The sequence below is a fragment of the Lonchura striata genome, chromosome 5, assembly GCF_046129695.1.
Source record: "Lonchura striata isolate bLonStr1 chromosome 5, bLonStr1.mat, whole genome shotgun sequence".
In the NCBI taxonomy this organism is placed as follows: domain Eukaryota; kingdom Metazoa; phylum Chordata; class Aves; order Passeriformes; family Estrildidae; genus Lonchura; species Lonchura striata.
The window spans coordinates 1,878,516-1,897,495 of NC_134607.1; the positions used below are offsets into that span (position 1 = coordinate 1,878,516).

General features: G+C 45.9%; 1 protein-coding gene across 2 annotated transcripts; it reads right to left on the reverse strand.

Annotated features, from left to right (window-relative positions):
• Positions 1 to 247: 247 nt before the first annotated feature.
• Positions 248 to 18,282, reverse strand: LOC110475200 (alpha 1,4-galactosyltransferase (P1PK blood group)). 2 transcript variants are annotated; one of them, XM_077783117.1, is made up of 4 exons: positions 18,263 to 18,282; positions 10,420 to 10,565; positions 8,819 to 9,375; positions 248 to 1,375 (listed from the first exon to the last, which is right to left on the reverse strand). In XM_077783117.1, exons 3-4 carry the CDS (start codon positions 8,885 to 8,887, stop codon positions 248 to 250), a joined length of 1,197 nt encoding a protein of 398 aa, XP_077639243.1. In that variant the 5' UTR covers positions 8,888 to 9,375; positions 10,420 to 10,565; positions 18,263 to 18,282. The 2 variants fall into 2 exon arrangements, with proteins under 2 accessions (XP_077639243.1, XP_077639242.1); XM_077783116.1 differs by lacking the exon at positions 18,263 to 18,282 and having other exon boundaries at positions 10,420 to 12,247.
• Between the last annotated feature and the right edge of the window lie 698 nt (positions 18,283 to 18,980).

The following is an 18,980-nucleotide window of genomic DNA, read 5'->3' on the forward strand; positions in this document are numbered from 1 at the left end:
CAGCTGAGGGATGCGATGAATGAGTTCAACATTGCCCTGGCCCTGAAGGAGAGCAAGAGAGTCTGAAGCCAGGTTCTGCTGTAAATTTGAAACACAAAGGATTCTGATATCAGGAATATCAGGTAGAAAACCATGGAGCTGTCACACAGAACACCGGGTCTGGGGACTAAAATCCAATTCTGGGGTAGGTCAAAGGCACTCAGTTTCCTTCAGCCTGGGGAACATCCCCGCAGCCAAAGGCCCCAGATCACACTGCACGCCTGGACAACACTTCAGAGTCCTGCTTCATCTTTGCATAGGTGGCAGGGCAGAACTGGGCATAGAGCTGAGCCAGCAGAGCCTGGGAGGGGATCTCTAACTTGGTCCCGTGGCTCAGTTTGTTCCAAATGTGCACTGCATAGGTGTTCTTAAGGAGTTTCTGAAACTCCAAGGCACTGACTGCCTCAAACAACTTCTTCCAGTTCTGCCAGGGAATAGGATAAACAACTTCTTGGGCAAGAGCACTCACACCTTTGCAGTTCATGCTCTTGATAGTCCCGAGGGAGCACCATTTCTTGAAGACACGAGTTAGGAGCTCTGGGCCCTGGTGCCCCCAGACCCAGCCATTGTAATTCTGCACAAAGTCCTGCATACAAAGCTCCATGAATTTGTGCTTGGCTTTAAAGGAAAGAAAGGCCCCATTCAGTTCATAGTCATCCTGAATCCCAAGGGCATTGGTGAGATTCTCCAAGTTCTTCAGCACAATGAAGTCTGTATCCAGGTAGATGCCTCCAAATTTCCACATGAGGACGATTCTGCAGGCATCAGAGAGGACAGGCAAAAAATAAGGCTCCCAGTGCCGCAGTGGCCATAAGTACCACCTTTTCAGAGGCGTTCCAGAAAAGAGCTCCATCAAGTCCAGGGGCCGGATTTCCACGTTGGGGAAGCAGCTCAGCAAGGAGAAAGCCCAGTGCTTGGGTAAGGAGGCTTTCCCTTTGGCCAAGCCTTTCATGAGCACCACAACTCTTGATGTGGGGTGTGTCCTGGCCGCTGACTCCACAGAGCACGAGAACAGGTAACCTGGGGAAGTTTGCTCTGAGGTCTCCACAAAAAACACATTTCCTGTGGGAGGAGAGGGCCCAGCAGCAATGTTGAGGGCAGAAGGCACATAGTGAGCACAGCTGTTCTCAGCAGACAAGCTGTGGGTGGGGGCTCTGCTCTTTGGGTCCTCCCAGACGCCCCAGTACAACTTGTCGTAGGCAAAGGATAGAAACCCAATGATGAGGAGAAACAGGGCCCAGGGCTTGTGGCTGAGCACCACCCTGGTCAGCTTTAGGAGGCAGCTGGGCGTCCTGAGCATTCTTTCTCCAGCCAGAGTATGCTCTCCCAAGATAGCCTGAAGGGAAGGAAAGAAAAAAACCTGACAGAGGAGGCAGTGGAGTATGAGCCTTTCTTCACAGGTGTGTCCCAGCTCCATAGCAGTGCACAACAAACTTTGAGAATGCCATTAGATAACTCATCTCTCATCCTCTAGGACTTCCAGTCATTTTGAACATGAGACATATATGCAGAAAACTCTGGGAGGAGGAAACCAAACAAGTCGCTAACAGGACAGAGAACTCCGCTGACACAGTTCCGTTTGTCATTTCTCCCTTGATCACTGCACCTGGGTCACATATGGAACTTCTTATGTGGCCAAAAAATGGCTTCTTAGAGGCAGTGGGAGGTGTCTTAATGCAAGTCACTGTGACTTCAGGGACAGAGGAGAGGCAGCCTCTATTCAAATTATCAGCTTTGGATTGTCAGCAAGTTTTCTCGTCCGGCAGAGAAATGCCAGCATGCGCTGCCAGTGCTACAGGCAGCAAAACCCAGCTCACCCTGCCTTTTACAGACCCCTTTACATTCCCCACCCTCCACACACCACAGCTGGGTTAACCCTGTAAGTCATTTTTTGAACTGCAAAAGACAAAGAGGCACAGACTTGGTGGGACAGAGCCGGTGATGTAGAGAAGGCACAAAACTCACCTGCTCCTGCTTTCAAGACACCACAGAACTCCCTGCTCAGCTGAAAGGATATTTAAGAAATTAAAGTCTATGAGGATGACTACAAGTCTATAGTCTGACACTTGCTTTTTATGAAAAGGAATTGCGAGCATATGGAAGAAAAAAAAATGGAAGGATGTGAATCATACATCCATAATGATACAAAGGTCACAAAGATGCAACGTGAACAAACCAGTTAGTTAAAAAGTAATCAAAAAAAAAAAAAAAAAGGGGAGGAAATTGAAACCCAACTGTTGCTACACTTTGAGCTTGAGACTGGCAGGAAAATGGCTCGATTTGTTTTCTCCTCCTTTGCTAAAATTTCCCAGTGCTCACACTGCTTCTGGGGCTGCTGTGATAACTGTGTTGAGCCTTCCATAGAGCTGCCTGCTCCCACCCCAAGCCCTAAGTACAGAACGCCTCCTTGGAAACACACACTTTTAACCAAATGCTTTACTCCTTCATTAGGGAATACTCCCTCATACACCAGGGACCTCACTGAAGGACTTTGCCACATTCAGGTGTCTCTCATTCTATGACAGTTCCCCCTTGCCCACATGATCAGGGGTGGCTGACCTTCCCTAGCATGAGACATGCTGGCACATTCATAAAATCCCTCCTTTATCAGAACAGCCACTCAATTCAGGGATTACTGCAGTTCCTCCTCAGTTGCGTAAAACAAATGTCTCCCTGTAGTGCCCCAGACCTCTCTTCTCTTCCCAAATCCTTCCATGCACAGCAGCACCATGGATGGACTCATGACAACCCTTCTCCCAGCAAAGGGACTCCACAACCACTCTGGGCTACCTGATCCAGTGTTTCTTCCTTTCATTCTAACTTGCCACACTTCAATGTGTGCCCATTGTGTCTCCTGCCATCTCTGCGTTGGACAGAGTCGAGTGTCATTTGTGTCCTTCAGCCACAGAATCACAGAATAATGAGGTTGGAAGAGACCTCTAAGATCATCAAGTCCAACTTCTGCCCTAACACCTCAACTAGTCTATATCACCAAGTGCTACATCTAGTGTTTTTTTAAACACATCCAGAAATGATTCCACCACGTCTCTGGGAAGACAGTTCCAATATGTTATTTTTTCTTTCAGTGAAAAATTTTTTCCTAATATCCAACCTATACCTTCTCTGATGTAGTTTGAGACTGTGTCCTCTTGTTCTGTCAGTTGCTGCCCAGTGGAAGAGACCAACCCCACCTGTCTACAGCCTCCCTTCAGGAAGTTGTAGAGAGAAATAGGGTCACCTCTAAGCCTGCTCTTCTCCAGGCTAAACAACCCCAGTTCCTTCAAACGTTCCTCACAGGAATTGTGTTCCAAGCCCCTCACCAGCCTCATTGCCTCCTCTGGACGCGTTCAAGCATCTCAGCATCCTTCCCAAATTGAGGGGCCAGAACTGGGCACAGCACTCCAGGTGTGCCCTCACCAGTGCCAAGCAGAGGGGAAGAATGACCTCCCTGCTCCTGCTGGCCACACAATTCCTAATGTAGGCCAGGATGCTGCTGGCTTCTTGGCCACCAAGGCACACTGCTGGCTCATGTTCAGCCGGCTGTCGACCAGCACCCCCAGCTCCCTTTCCACCTGAACACTGTTCAGCCACACCGTCCCCAGCTTGTAATGTTGTAGGGGATTTTTGTGGCCAAAATGTAGAACTTGGCACTTAGACTTATTAAACTTCATGCTGTTGGACTCTGCCCATCTATCCAACCGATCTAAGTCTCTCTGCAGAGCCCTCCTTCCTTCCAATAGATCAACACAAGCTCCCAGCTTAGTGTCGTCTGCAAATTTACTAATGAAGGACTCGATGCCCTCATCCATGTTGTCTATAAAAATATTAAATAGAACTGGTCCCAGTACAGAGCCCTGAGGTACCTCACTGGTGACTGTCCCCAGCTGGATGTAGCAACATTCACCACCACTCTCTTGGCCCAGCCATCCAGACAGTTCCTGACCCAGCGAAGAGTCTTGCCCAAAGTGTGGGCTGTCAGCTTTTCTAGGAGTATTCTGTGGGATATTCAAATGTCAAAGGCCTTGCTGAAGTCTAAATAGACAACATCCACAGCCTTTCCTGCATCCACCAGATGGGTCACCTGGTCATGGAAGGAGACCAGGTTGGTCAGACATGACCTACCCTTCATAAACCCCTGCTGGCTGGGTCTGATACCCTGGCCATCCTCTAAGTGCTGTATGATAGCCTTCAGTATGAACTGTTCCATTACCTTACTGGATATTGAGGTCAATGCTAACTAGCCCGTAATTATCAGGATCTTCCTTCCTACCTTTTTTATAAACAGGTGTCACATTGGCCAGTTTCCAATTGTCTAGAACCTTGCCAGTGAGCCATGACTCTTGATCAATGATGCAGAGTGGCTTTTCAAGCTCATCTGCCAGCTCCCTCATCACCCTAGGGTGGATCCCATCTGGTCCCATTGATTTATAAATATCCAAGCATCCCAGCAGTTCTCTGACTGCCTCTTCTTGGATAATAAGAGCACCATTCTGCTTCCTGGCACCACCTATTCACCCACCTTCAGCCAGGTGTTTCACAGCCTGAGCAGACAGCCCAGCCTGCTCCAGTGCAAGAAAAGTCAGCAGAGCCTTCCCAGCCTCTCATCATGCACCGTGTGCTCCAGTCCCCTTCTCACCTTAGCCGCCCTTTGCCGGACTCACTCCAGTACGGACGCGCCTCCCTCATCCTGGGATTCCAGAACCAGCTTCCAGGTGTGTCTCACCAGTTGTGAGTGGTCCACAAGGAGTGGTGGGCAAGGATCACCCCCCATGACCTTGCAAGACACGTTCCACAGGCTGTGAGGATATCTGCTGGCTCCTGGTCAGCTAATGATCCAGGGGACCACCATGCCCTTTTCTGGTCAGGGCCTTCCATCAAAATGCTGTCTATAATTTTCATGGTCTTGCTTATTAGATTTAAAAGCCACATTAACCAATACATGGTTTGAAATATGTGAACAAAAAATGTGTCCAAACAAAAATTGTGAAATGCAAAGAGACACCTCACAGCACAATGTAAACCCTGATATAGAAATATCATCAAGGATCTCTTGTTCCAAGCACAAATGGATAAAACAAAGAAAAAAGACATAGGGCTGCCATCACAGACGATCTTTTAACTCCACCATGCAAAGACTGCCACCAGCCTGCTGCTGATAGATCTGCACATGCTCACGCCTACTTTTAGTCTCTGAGGAAAGTGATTTCCTGCCTTACATGACTAACATGACATTTTCCTTGGTAGCAAAATCACAGACAGCAAAAAAGGGAAACAACAAACTAGATGGAAATTGAATGATTGACTGAGGGTACAACATGAATTGTGCATGAAGCCAACTTACATGAAGCCAAAAAAGCATCCTGCACTCCTGCAATCCTTAACTTTTCAAATTTTAACAGCAGATATTCAGAAGTCCCTCAAACCTGGCAAATAATTCCTAATAAGAAAAAACCTTGATTACTGAGTGATATTCTTATAAAACATCATATGGTCTACATGACATATGATGTCATGTAGAAATAGTGATAACAAATGGAACAAATTAACTGTAAAAATTCTTTAAGAGTATGCATTTGTGATGTCAGACAACAAAATGTTACATTCTCACTTTGCAATGAAAGCATTTAGGATTGTTTTTACATAATTACATTAGAACTGTGTAATTCTCAGAGTATGAGTTTTGCAGAACGTCTCAAAACCTCCAAGCCTAAATCTTACCATACCAAGTAAAACCAAGTGTTTTAGCCAGAGGTGATCAGATGATTACAGGAAAACTGCAGTTGTCCATATCACAGAAGTGCAAGTGTTTTTTCAAAACCAGAATGTAAATGAAGGATCTCAATAAGGACTTCACTATTGTTTCCCTCCTAGGATTTAATTGATACAGCTTATACCTAGGTAATTAGGAGAGTTAGCCTATGAAGCTGGATGGGCCTGCAAATTAGCAGAAAATTATAGGAAAGAGGGTGCAAGGGGATGATCTAACTATTAGCAAATATATGTGTATCTATTGATATATTATATAGAATTGTGAGAGATAGGTGACCTTTTGTTCGTTTAGTTTTTAACTAAAATGGATTTGCAGTAATTCTTTGTTGCCCCTTAGAACATGCAGAGAAACTGGTTAGAGATGGTTTTGCATCTTGAGCAAGATGCTTTGCTTGATCCCAACATTTTCAAGCAATAGCTGGGCCCTCTTTTGGCCAATTCAACTGTCATTCCTGCAGTTCTGGGCACTAAAAATATCCTTCTGGGTTTAGGGAAAGTACTGCAGGGGTAGCAAAGCAGAGAGTGGCAGCTCTTGCAGCAAGGGACCCAGTCCTGGAGGAGTCTAGCCTGGGGCTGGCTGGAGGATCTGGTAGAGGTCAGCCAGAATTTGTCATGAACATCCAGTCTTCACAGGCTGAATGAAAGTACATTGTGGTATAGCTTCATTTCTTTCTTTGTTTTATTACTCCTTGTCTTTGTTGTGTATTTTTATCAAGACTTCATCTACTTTATGGCATTAAACTATAAAAGCTATGTTTGAATGTACATCCAGCACAAACACAGCAACAATAGCTTTGGTTAGCCTTGGAAAAAATGTTTGTACCAACCCCTGCTGTCTTCAGGGGAACGAACCAAGTACCCTTGAGATTAGTGATACCATTTCAAGCAAATGTGTGGACACAGGAACTGCAAACACCTGGGGGGGTGTTTGTAAATTTACTACAAATTTGGTAGCAAAAAACAGAGATGAGGGGAAAAGGTCCAGCAAACCTTTGCATACCTAGACAGCTGCTAAGGGTCTGGAACAATGAGTATTACCCATCACAAGCAACCTGACAGAAGTATTTTGGGGACCCACCAGAAAACAGCTGAAGATCTAAATTTTCTCCAGATTTACATTACTAATGAGAGTAGAATAGAAGAGATTTGACAATAACAGCGTTCAGTAGGTAACTAATCAGTCTACTAGGCATAGAAACACAGAATGGTGTCCAACAGGGATGCATACACTGGCAAATTGCCCTAGTATTTAGGGGAATTAATTCTTAGCATTCTACCAACAACTTTAGAGCTCCTCCTCCTGAAGTCAGAGAGGATGGCATGTGTGAGTCTTTGAGGAAAGAGGAGAGCAAATATTGCAATGTAGTATATTAGACCAATAAAATACTGCAGCTGAAGGCAGAGGACATTTAAGGCACCTATCTCCTAACTGCATCTTCTGTATTTATCATGACTTCACCTTTCCAGAATGAACCCTGCAATATCCAATTCATTTAAAGTGGGCTTAGAACTATGTTTTCTCTTGAAATAAAGAAGTATATACACCCCCTTGTACAGCTGTAATGAAATGCTGGATAGACACTCTGTGGGAAAAGATGCATTAAAAGCAAGCCACAGCAAAGAGTCAGAGAATGAGATTACCAAGTTTCTACCAAAAAATAAGCAGATTGTGGGAAGAAATGATATGGCATTTTGATAGCTGCTGATTCCCAGATCACTGTACACAAAGCAGCCACAGATGTGATGGCATCTCACTGATGCTGTCCAGAAAAACTATCTACAGGCTCTGTTATTTGCAACAGAGAGCATCAATGATGTACCTAAGCAATGGCCACAAACAGAAAATCAGATAGCCAGACATGACAACATCATTACATTTCAATCAGCCTCCCTGAATACAATAAGCAGTAGCCCAAGATGAAGGGAAAATGGTCAGTACTGCTGTTACACTTAGTCAGAAATTTGTAGGGTCAGGTTTGTTAGGCAGGACCTGCCTCTCATGAACATGTGCTGGCTGGGCCTGGCCCTGGTTGGTGACACTCAGTACGATCTGTTCCAGAACCTTCCTTGGTATGGAGGTCAGGCTCAAGGGCTTGTGGCTCCCCAGATTGTTCTTTCAGCCTTCTAGCTAACCCTCAGTCTTTTAGGATGTCCCCAGTTCAACAGGGCTGCCAGTAAGTGATGGAGAGCAGCTCTGTGAGCTTGGCCACCAGCTCCCTCAGTGCCCTTGAGTGGATCCCACTCAGCCCCACAGATTGTGCAAGTTTAAGTGGAACAGTAAATCACTATTTCCTCCTGGATTACAGGGGTGTTATCCTGTCCCTATCTCCCAGCTCAGGGGGCCTGACATCTACATAATAACTGGTCTTTCAGTTAGTTAAAGACTGAAGCAAAGAAGGCATCAAGTACCTCAGCCTTTTCCTCATCCTTGGTAGCAATGTTTCCTCTCACATGTAATAAAGGATGAACAGCCTCCTTGGGTCTCTGTTATCAATGCATTTAGGGGAAGAAAAAAAATCATGTTATCTCTTGTGGAACTTGCCAGATTAAATTCTAGCTGGGCCTTTGGCCTTTCTGACTTTCTCCCTGCATAACCTAATGACACCCTTGTAATCCTCTTGAGCCACTTGTCCCTTCTTCCAAGCTGGTAAATATTATTTTTCCCCCCTTGAGTTCAATCAAAAGCTCCCTGTTCATCCTGGCTGGTTTTCTTCCCTGCTGGCTTGTCTTATGGCACATTGGGCTGGCCTGTTCCTGTGCCTTTCAGGTGTTGTTCTTGGAGAATGTCCAGTGTCCCTCAAGACTGCCTCCCAGGGGACTGCCTCAACCCTGAACAGGCCAAAGTCTGCAAGTCCAAGGGAGAAGTTTTGTGACTCCATTCCATACTTCAAGAATTGAAAACTCTCATTTCAAGACCACTGTGCCCAAGACAGACTCCAACCACCACATCTCCCACCAGCCCTTCTCTGTTAACAACCAACAGGGCCCAGCACCCCCAAGTTCCTCTTACCTGTAGCCAGATGCAGAAATTAATTCTGGGTTGTTTCAAAATGATCTCTGAACTCCCTTCCAATCTCATTCCCTACCAACCTTCTGCCTCTCTAGCAGGCTTCATGTTCCTTCTACAACTGGAGAAAAAAAATGGATTAATAATATTGGTAGCTTTACTATATTTTGGAAATTGTTTTCAAACAGTGTTTTCTATAGTCTCATGGTGTTGCCATATTTAACATGCCAGACTTCATGTGCCTGCTTCATTTTCCCTCTGGTGATAGGTACCATTCTGAAGAGTGCTTTATACTTCTCCTACCTCTGCCAGCATATTACAGGATGCTGTTTGGCTTCATCATTATACCCAAATCTAATTGTCAAGATCTCAGCTTGAGAGGTAATGGCAGGGTGCAGCTGAATGACTTCTTCCTGCAGTTCTCTTTCCTGGACTCTGCCTGTTCATCTGATTTCCAGGAATGGTTATAAAACAAAACAAAACAAAACAAAACAGAGACCAAGAGCCAAGTGAACAAGGGAATGGGTCACAATCACTTGAGAGAGATAAACCTGAAGCACCTGTAAAAGAATAAAGGGTAAAAGAGGTAAAAAAAAAAAGAGGTAAAAAAAAAAGGTAAAAAAAAAAAGAGGTAAAAAAATAAAGGTGATGTTCATAAATGGCATATCCATACAGAGCATGGGGAGAGTTTGGCTTCCCCTCTTCTCTCCTGCTGAGGACATACCAGCCCTAGGCAGAGCTCAATCCCCAGTGTGAAAAATGCATATTATATGACTCTAAGCAGATAGTTACTATATGTATTATGTATATAGTATATGTATATGATTAGTTGTGCTTTTGTAGTTAAAATGAAGATTTTAGTTAAAATAGAGACTATGTATGGGGGGAGAGTTTTTTTTTAGGAATGAGCTACTCGCTTCGAGGAACACCTAAATCTTCCAGAGGAGAGGAATTTATGGTTCCTTATCAGAAGAAGCTAATTTCTTCAGGCCTTGCTCAGACTCGAAGACGCCAGGGGATTAAAGGAAACAATTGACATACAACAGACAGAGTTTCTTGTTTAAATAGAATGTATGCATAACCATGAAGGATATATGAATATGCAACAAGTGTATTGTTTTAAGGGTGATTCCTATGTTCACAAGGGATGCTTTTCGTGACTTAGTGTCTGAGAGCATCTGGACATCCACAATTCTTTGCTTTTTTATTGTCTTGTAATTGTCCTAGCTCTAAATTGTATTATTCTAATTGTATTACTATTTTTATAAACATTTTATTATTATTAAATTTTTAAAATTTTTAGAAACCAAGTGATTGGCATTTTTCACACCCAACACATATCAGATTAAGACAGTTAATGGCACTTTCCCACAAGAATCTACTTTGAACCATGGCCTTCCAAGACTACACATTTTGGGAGGAGGGAGATAAAACAAGAAGGAAAATAAAAAGGGGGAAAAGAGCCCTACAGAGCATTACTCTTCACTATGTGTCCTGGATGCCCCCAGCATGAGAGCTCTTGGCACAGGAGAGCTCTCAGGCAGCACAGAGAAAATAATCATCCTTCAGTCACTTCCCAGGAAGTGGGTAGTGATCAGGATTACCTTCCTGATCCTTCCATGCTCCTCTTCTGCTGCACTGGCCAGTTCTGCATCTCCAGCCTCACCTCTGGCTTCCCCCCTGAGGTACAGCACCCTTGTACCAGCTAACCTTCATGAGCCCAAGGACAGGAGACGTGGCATGAAATAAGCTGTATAAACACACAGTTTAAATGAAGGGCACCGTGATCAGTGTGGCAACGCTTTTCTCAGAAGTGCCTGGCTTTTAATAAAGTTAAAAACCCAGAAACATTTCACAAGGAATATATTCTTTGAAGAAAAAGATAAAGTTGTCTGAAAGATGCAGAACATTTTAGTGTCTCCTCTGCTTTAATCCCTGTTTGTCTTTTGGCAAAATTTTGCATAATTTAAAAAAATAAAATCAATACAATTCAACAGTAAAAGCAGAAGTTCTGTCAGACAAACCAGAAATGTGCAAAATGTAACAGGGAACTATATTATGCTTCCTAAAGTAAGCTATGGGTCAGCTTGATAACAGAATTTTCCATTTCAGATTAATTGCTTTACAGTTGAAAACAAGAAGAAAACTCTGCTGAGATTTTTTTTTTTTCTCTCTCTCTCATTTTCTTTCCCCCTCTATTGAACAAAAGCCTTGTTGTTCTGTGACTTTTCCAAGACACCTTCAGTGTCTCAGACTGGCCATTTGGGAATGTTTCTACACTACCTGACACATCACCTGGCCAGCAGCCCTGGGAGCAGCCACCTCCCTGTCAGCTGCCCTTCCCTCTGGCCCCTCTGCTTTCCTTGGGACTCTGAAAGGGTAACACACACTTTCTGTCCATACAGCTGCAAGAAACAGCAAGACCCCAGCAGCCTGTCCCTAACAGTTTCCACCCTTTCTTAGGAACATTCAAGCAGAGGCAGAGTGTGCTGCTCTGACCAGCTGTGGTTTTGGCACGCAATGGGCTGGGTTTGTCTAGTTTGGAGCTGGTTGGAACCAGCTGGAATTACAGCCCCTGTCCACACAGGTGAGCCCTGCAGCCCCTGCCCCCCCCCCAGATATACTGGTTCTGCCCCATACAGAGCACTTTGAAGTGTTTAAATACAGAGAATTCCCTAGGGACTTTTTTTCTTCCTGTAAGGCTGAAACTTAGGTTTGAATGTTGGATTACCAGCTAGCGAGTTGCTCTTCACTACCTAGTGCAAACAAAATTGGTTATAAAAGAAATTAGGTGATGAGGGTTACTGACTTCCTGAATTACTCCTATATTTGTTTCCCTTCCCTTTGTGGTAACATATATTTCTAAAAATTACCCATCCAATTCTTTAGAAATTCTTTAAAGAAGGAAGATGAATGATCACAAGTGCCATGTCATAATTTACTGACTTGAATTCAAAGGACTTGCCAAAAATTTATTGATGGCTTTCCATCCCATGTTTTATTATGTGCTTAAACCTGTCAAGAGCTTAGCCCAAGCAGCTCCTTAGCATGTACCAAAGGGCTCTCTACCAGTTAAACAGGAAGATAGGGACACCCCAGCACTGCCATACACCTGTGAAGGCTTCCCAGAAAGTGAGGCTTTGTGTTGCAACTACACCAGCCTAAGGAGTTGTCCTCAACAAAAGGGGCAGTAATCTGAGGCAGAAGACTTTGCCTACAAAATAAATGTGAAACTTCCCTGAACGTTTGGTTTCCACAGAACAGCTTGACTGAAGCACAGCTGTAAGGGAGAATAAAGAGCACTACTTCTCCCTCAGCACTTCTCCCTCACAAACAGCAAGGAAATAGTGATGATCTGGTTTGGTTTTTTTAAAAAAATACTCCACAGCTTGACAGGAGAGAACTATAGAAGTATCTCAGGCAGTAGATAGGCACAGCAGGTTCCAACAGCTGTTTCAGCAACAGCAGCAGGGAAACTGCAGGGTCCTCTGGGGCACTGCAAACACCCCCAAAGCCACAGAAAAAGCTCAGTTTCTTCCCATCATGTCTGATCAAGTTTATTCCGAAGCTACACAAAAGTCGATGGTGACGTACCCCTGAACTTCCACCCAGCAGTTTCAGTGGAGGAAACAAAGCCATAGGAAAGATCACAAGCCCAGGAATGACTGCCACGCCAGTGCAAACATGCAGCTGTGTTTGCCTGAAATGCGCTCCTGTTCTTACCTTAGAGGTGCTTTGTGACTGCCTAAAAAGTAAAGCAAACATTAATACATTTCCTGGTCCTGTCAGAAAGAGGCGCTTTAGGACTGTGCTGGGACAACAGAGTCTTTGCTGCTGCTTCATGGAGAAGGTGAAATCCATGCTTCCATTCCTACCTGCCAACAGGTTTCGCCCTTGCTTTTGTTTTTCCCAGAAGGCCAAGATTTTTTCTTTTGTAAGCTTTTCCTTTAAAAGCCAATGGAAACATTAAATCACAAGAAAATTCACAAAATCTTAAAATCTCAAACTAGGATCAAATCACAATTGTCAAGGCAGACTTTTAAATAACATTTGGTACACCAAAATTAAACATACTAATCTTGGATCTAGAGCTAAGGCAATTTGGAAATAACCAGTGGGTGTAATCCCCAACGAATACATTTGGTGTTAAGGCACCCTTAAGTGAAAGGAAAAAAAAAAAAAAAAAAAAAAAAGGCTGCTGAAAGTTTACAAAAATCAGCTCCCAGATACTGTGTTTCAGAGCAGCTACAGACAGGCATTTTCTGCCTTTTGAGCACAATGGAAAATTCAAGACTGCAAAGCTTTCATCAAGAACAAATTAGAAAAAACCCTCCTAGAGCTACGGACTGCACAAATTGTCAAAGAAAAGCATGTGAGTTCTTTCCTAACAAAGACCACAGACAAAACTGCCCTGCACTGCACCTTCTGCATTTACCCCCTTGCTCTTTCCAGTCCACCACATTTGCCACAAGCAGAAATAGGAACTGATACTCTGAATTGCATCCATGTGCTGTGGAGAGCTGTGGTCAAGACTGTTCTCTAGGAATACTTGGGTGAGGCGTCTGCAGCACAGTGATGGGCTCAGGACTCATGTTTGGATCTGTGTTTTTCTGCTCCTGTCCCAGTGCTACAGACTGCCAGGGAGCAGCTGCAGGTCAGTGTGTGTGAAACCACTGCCACAATCACAGCCTAGCAGGGCGTCATGGAGCCTTTCCCAAGGCTGCACCAACTACTGTTCTTACCACATTTCAAATGCCTTGACTTTTTACACAGCCAGCACCTAAGCTATAGCTTCCTGTTCATTGAGGAACACCCAAACATATGGAACATGCAATATCAATATTGTTACCTAATTCCAATACTGATAGTCTGATACCAATACACATGGAACAGCAAGTGCAATTGGTTCTGTTCACTTCTGCACACTCCTTAAGAATATCCCAAGAATAATACCAATACCAAGAGCTAATGCAATCGGTTCTGTTCACTTCTGCACACTCCATAAGAATATCCCACTTAGCTCAAACAGGGCATATCAGGATCACTGGTGGCCTCCCCAAATGCATCCTTTTAAAATTCCATACTGTTCATGCACCACACGACACTTACACAGAGAATCCACCTGCCTGATCAAGAGCAAAGATTTCTAACACTGAAATTGTGATTGCCTGTTCAAATGAACATGGGGCTAAACTACTGGAGGGAACAGCTGGAGCTGTACCAGGGCAAGGTTAGGGTGGGTTTTGGGAAAAGGTTCTTCACCCAGAGAGTGCTGGGGCACTGAACAGGCTTCTCAACAGGGAATTGGTCACAGCACAAGCCTGAGAGAGCTCCAGGAGCATTTGGACAATGCTCTCAGCCCAGAGTAGGATTGTTGGGGTGTCTTGTGCAGGCCCAGGGGTAGGACTCAATGATCCTTGTGGGTTCCTGCCAATTCAGCTGATTCTACTCAAAAAGAGGGCTGGCAGGGAAGTGTCATTTCTGCCCTGCAGCTTTCCCAAAGCCCTCCAGGGAGCTGTGCCGGTATAAGCTGCCTGCCCTGGGGCTAGGCCACCGAGGTGTGGGGCAGCAGGACGCTCTGGTGACATCTGCTCCTCACTATTCAGGGGTACCTGGGATTACCCAAAAAGCCCCCGGAAGACTAATTTTCTTAACTTTACAAAATGGTGTTGCCAGTCTTAAAACCACTTGTTGAAATTCAAGATTCTGCATGTCCTTGCAGGGATCTCATCTGATCTTGACTGTCTCTCAAGTAAAGGTTCAAAAAAACAAACAAAACACCATGGCTTGATGTCTTCCTTATATTTCAGTGCTTCTGTAATGAATGGAGAGATAAGAATTACTTGCACCAGACAGCAAAGCAGCAAAGCCACAGCAGCAGGAACTGCACAGCCAGCCAGCGCTCCCTGCTGCAGAGCATAGCATGCCAGGCATGTGGGAGCTGTAACTTGCCTCCCAGCTCAAAAAGGCCTGCAGCAATCTGAAGCCCATTCTTCTTTTTTTTTTTGTCTTTTCTGAATCTTCATCCACACCCTTCAGGATGGGCTGTGGCCCCCTTACTTGTCATGGCAGTTGCATAATTCCCCAACACTGTTCTGCTCCACGCCTTCCTCCCCACTCTGCCACAGCCCTTGAGCCCAGCACAGGAGATGCTGGGGAGCAGCAGCTATTGAAGGATGGCTTCAGGAATGAGAGGTGACCACCAACCCACAACCCCTGAGCTCTGAGGCAGGACAGAAGATGGAATTCCACAACAGAGAAGAAAGCTCTGGTATCTCGCTTTCCAAAAGAATCATTCTCAGCACCCTGTCAAGAAAAGTTTCCCAACACCCTGTTTTTGTAGACCATCTTTTAGGTCTTCTTTAACTCAAAGGAGCACTTTGTACTTCATAGCTTTTAGTTTTCAGAAAGCAGCTACATAAAGCCCTCATCAATACTTAAAATGAAAGGGATGGCAGAATTTGGCTGTGTAAAGCTTCTGGAAAGGGCAAAGAGACAAAAGGACAGATGTGAGCAGTGGGCAAGCAGGGAAACTGATACAGCTCCATGCCACCAACAGCTTCCAAACAGTAGTTTCCTGTTACTGCGTTTCTGCAGGAAGCCATGCAGGCTCTTGTGTGCTGGGGTATAAAAACACTGTTCTAACCCTCAAAGCTCAAGAGAATACTGGCACATGGCTAGAAAAGGAGTTGCCCTTTGGTGGCACATCTGAGGAGACCATGAGAACACAGAAGGCAAAACCACCTGATCAGGAAGTGAGGAAACTCTGTTATTTCACTGTATCACTATTAACTACAAGGAAAGATGGTCTAACAGCAAACTACAGTGGATTTAGGGGACCTCTGTTTATTTTGCTGCTCTGGAAGAGGTTTCTTACAGACCAAGGAGCAGGTCACTTAGAACTGAAGCAGAAAGTGTCATCTCTGATTTGAAACTATACTGAAGTCAATGTCTAAATTTCTTCAAGGATATCAGGGGTTGTTTTTCTGTCTCACAACCTACCTCCTATGAGTCTTGACAAAGTACTTTCCTATCTGACAGTGCAACTGCAAGGTTGAACTTATTAAATATTGAGAGACGTTAACCTTACATAGACAGGATGTGTTGTGAAATTATACAAAACAGAGTGTGAATATTTTCCTTTCTAGGAGAAAAACTGAAATAAACATGACTTAATCCTTTGCTGACAGGGGAGTGGTTGGCTCACAATGCCATAATCTGAAGTTCCAGCAGACCTCATTTAAACTGTCGGGCGGAGTTTCCAGCCACCGTTTAAGATAGTCATTAAAGTCAGTGAAGACAGGAAAAAACGAGTTACAAGAAGTGAGGTGGTAGCGTCACCTGTTTCCCAGTGAAAACACCACCCAAAAGAAGATCTGTGAATATGTTCTGGAACCTGAACAACTCAGCAACTTGAGGTGTTTTAGTGTTATTGTGATTAGGAGTAAAACACACCCCCCTATTGAGAGCAGAGAAAGGAACCACAAATCCAGAAGACACAGTCTGAGTTTTTGACAAACCTGGGAAGCAGAACCCTTAGGGAGCTGAATAACAGCACAGCTATGCTGATTTACTGGGGGGCTGCCAGTAGAGACAGCAAGAGGGTTGTCCCCAGTCTCTCCTGCCATCACATACTGTAACTTGATCCAAACCACCAGGGCACGGACAACAAGGCACATCCAGCACATGGATATCCTGCTCCCCTGGTCTCACCTCTACACAGGCAACAAGCATGGTTTCTCATGGTGACTGTGACTGGCACAAATGTTTCTCTCTATTCTAGAGACCAAATGAAATGAAAGCAAGATGGAAGAATCCCTCATAAGCACCTTGTGCCAAAATATCTGCTGATGACAAAGTCAAGGTGAGAGCTGATTGTTGCTAAAGGAAGTGGCCCCACTCCCTCTGTCCTCAGGCTCTTCCTTTGTGCTCCTCTGAACCTGCCTTGACCAGCCTTGCTAAAGCTAAAGCAGCAAAAGGCTGCTTCTGCTGAAGGTTTGAATGTTCTTCCTTGTGGCACAGACACCAGTTAGATAGACACAAATATCAGCACAAAAAAGTTCTACAGCAGGCATCCAGGAGGCTGCATCCTTCTGGTGCCACTGAACTTCAGTGCATGGTAACTTGGCACAGTGATGCCCCTGAACAGGAAAAACTTCATTAGAGCCATAGAGCTTGGATGGAGAGAGCAAATGCCCTGCGAGTCAGTAGAAATCCCATAGGAAAGAAACCTTGAGGCACAGGGAGAGCTGCTCCCTGAACTGCACACCCAAAGCTGACCCTGGCAGGCAGACTGCTTTTTACTCAACTCCATACACTCCTGCCCTCTGGAGGGTAATGGCCATTTGTGTGTTGCCAAACAGGGCACATGAACAAGAGAAGGGCATTCACCAGTCAGTGTTTCCTCCTACAGAGCCACTGACTCGAGACGCTGCTGGGATTGCTACAAAGTCGAAATGCAGAGGTTTTTGAGTTTCTTGAGATTTCCTCTTCTGGCTTCCCTTGCAACAAGCCCTATGGATAATAGGGGAACAACATGAATCCCACACAGAAACTCTTCAGAGTTAAGAAACATCCAGCCTATTCTGAGAAACCTCTCACGCATTAGAAGGCAACATGTTCACTTAACCAGGATGGTTCATTTTTAGCCAGAGCTTCTAAACTTGTCTTCTTTCAACAGCATTAATAGTTTTAGGTTACTACAGTTACAAGAGTTCTGTATATATATATATATATATATATATTTTTTTTTTTGTACCTCTTGAGTAGGTGCTCTCTTCTCTCTCTCCCACAGTTCTATTGTGAATCTCCATCTTTCTTCCTCAGACCTTAGCCCTGTCCAGACTCCGACGTTTTTCAGAGCACGTCTGCCCAGGAGCACGGCAGCCAGCTGCACCCTCCCCGCTCACCAGTTCTGATGTCTTTCCACCATCCCAGCCAAGCCAGACCTCTTAGTCACCGCTGGCAGAGCGGAATTCCGCCTTTCTCCCAGCTGACCCCTTCCTCTTCGTCCTCCCACTGCTGCCATCCTCCCGGAGCTTCCAGCGTCCCACCGGTGCTCCTGGGGCAGGATGGAGCCCCTGCAGCGCAGGCGGGCACGGCGTGCGAGCTGCCGCCCTCACTCGCCCCTTCGCCACTGCCCCCGACAGCGCTGCCCGCGCCACGCAAACCTCACAGGGCTGCGGGAGACCCCAGAGGAGCTGCCCTCCACACCCACGGCCGGAAAGCCGCCGCCCCTCCGGGAGGGAGCGCTGAGAGCTGCCCCAGAGCCCCGGCGGCCGCACGGAGCCGGCCCGGCGCTGCCGGGGTCCCGCTGCCGCTCCGATCCGCACCTCCCCCGTACAAAAAAAACCCTTTGCCCGAGCGGGCTATGAGAGCCAAGCCGCCTAGCCCTGCTCCAGCCCTGCTCCAGCCGAGCCCCGCATCCCCCCGCATCCCCGGGCTCACCTCGGCCGAGAGCGCAGCTCCGTCCCGCAGCCCCGGCGCCGCCCCCGCCGCTCCCACCGCCGGACCGGACCGAGATGCCCCTCCCGGGGCCGCCCCTCAGGTCGGGTCGGGTCGGGGAGACTCCCGGGAAGGACCCGTCCCCTCCCTGAGCCCCGGCGGCGCTCCGCGGAATGACCGCAACCCCCGGCACTGCCGCTTTCGGCCGGGCGCTCTGGAGTTTTTAATTCCCACTGTGCCACTTAAAATTGTCCCAAGGATTTTTCCCCCCGCGTCTCGCTCTCTCCTTTCTAATTGCAGGAGTTTGTGCTCTACCCCGCGGCCAGGTAACCCGAGCCGACCCCTCGCAGTTATACCTGTGTTGTCTCGCTCGAGTGGCGATGCGTGGCAGCGTGACCCACCCTGGCCAGAGACATCCCGACATCAGGAGCCGCCAATTACGGGCAGGAGGAGGAGGGGAAGGCGGAAGCTTCCCACACCTGTTGACGCCAGGGGAGATCTTACACTAAAGATGGGGAACTGAAATTTGTAGTAAAAAAAAAAAAAAAAAAAAAAAAAAAAAAAAAAAATGCAGCCCGTATCTGAACTTCTGAACTGCTGACGTGTAGCAAAGCAAGTTTCAAATATTCCCTCAAGCAGGAGGAACTTTTCTGTTAAATTCCTGACAATGATTGCTTAACAAGTTCTTAATGAGTATGAACAAAGAAGGAAAATTTGGGCT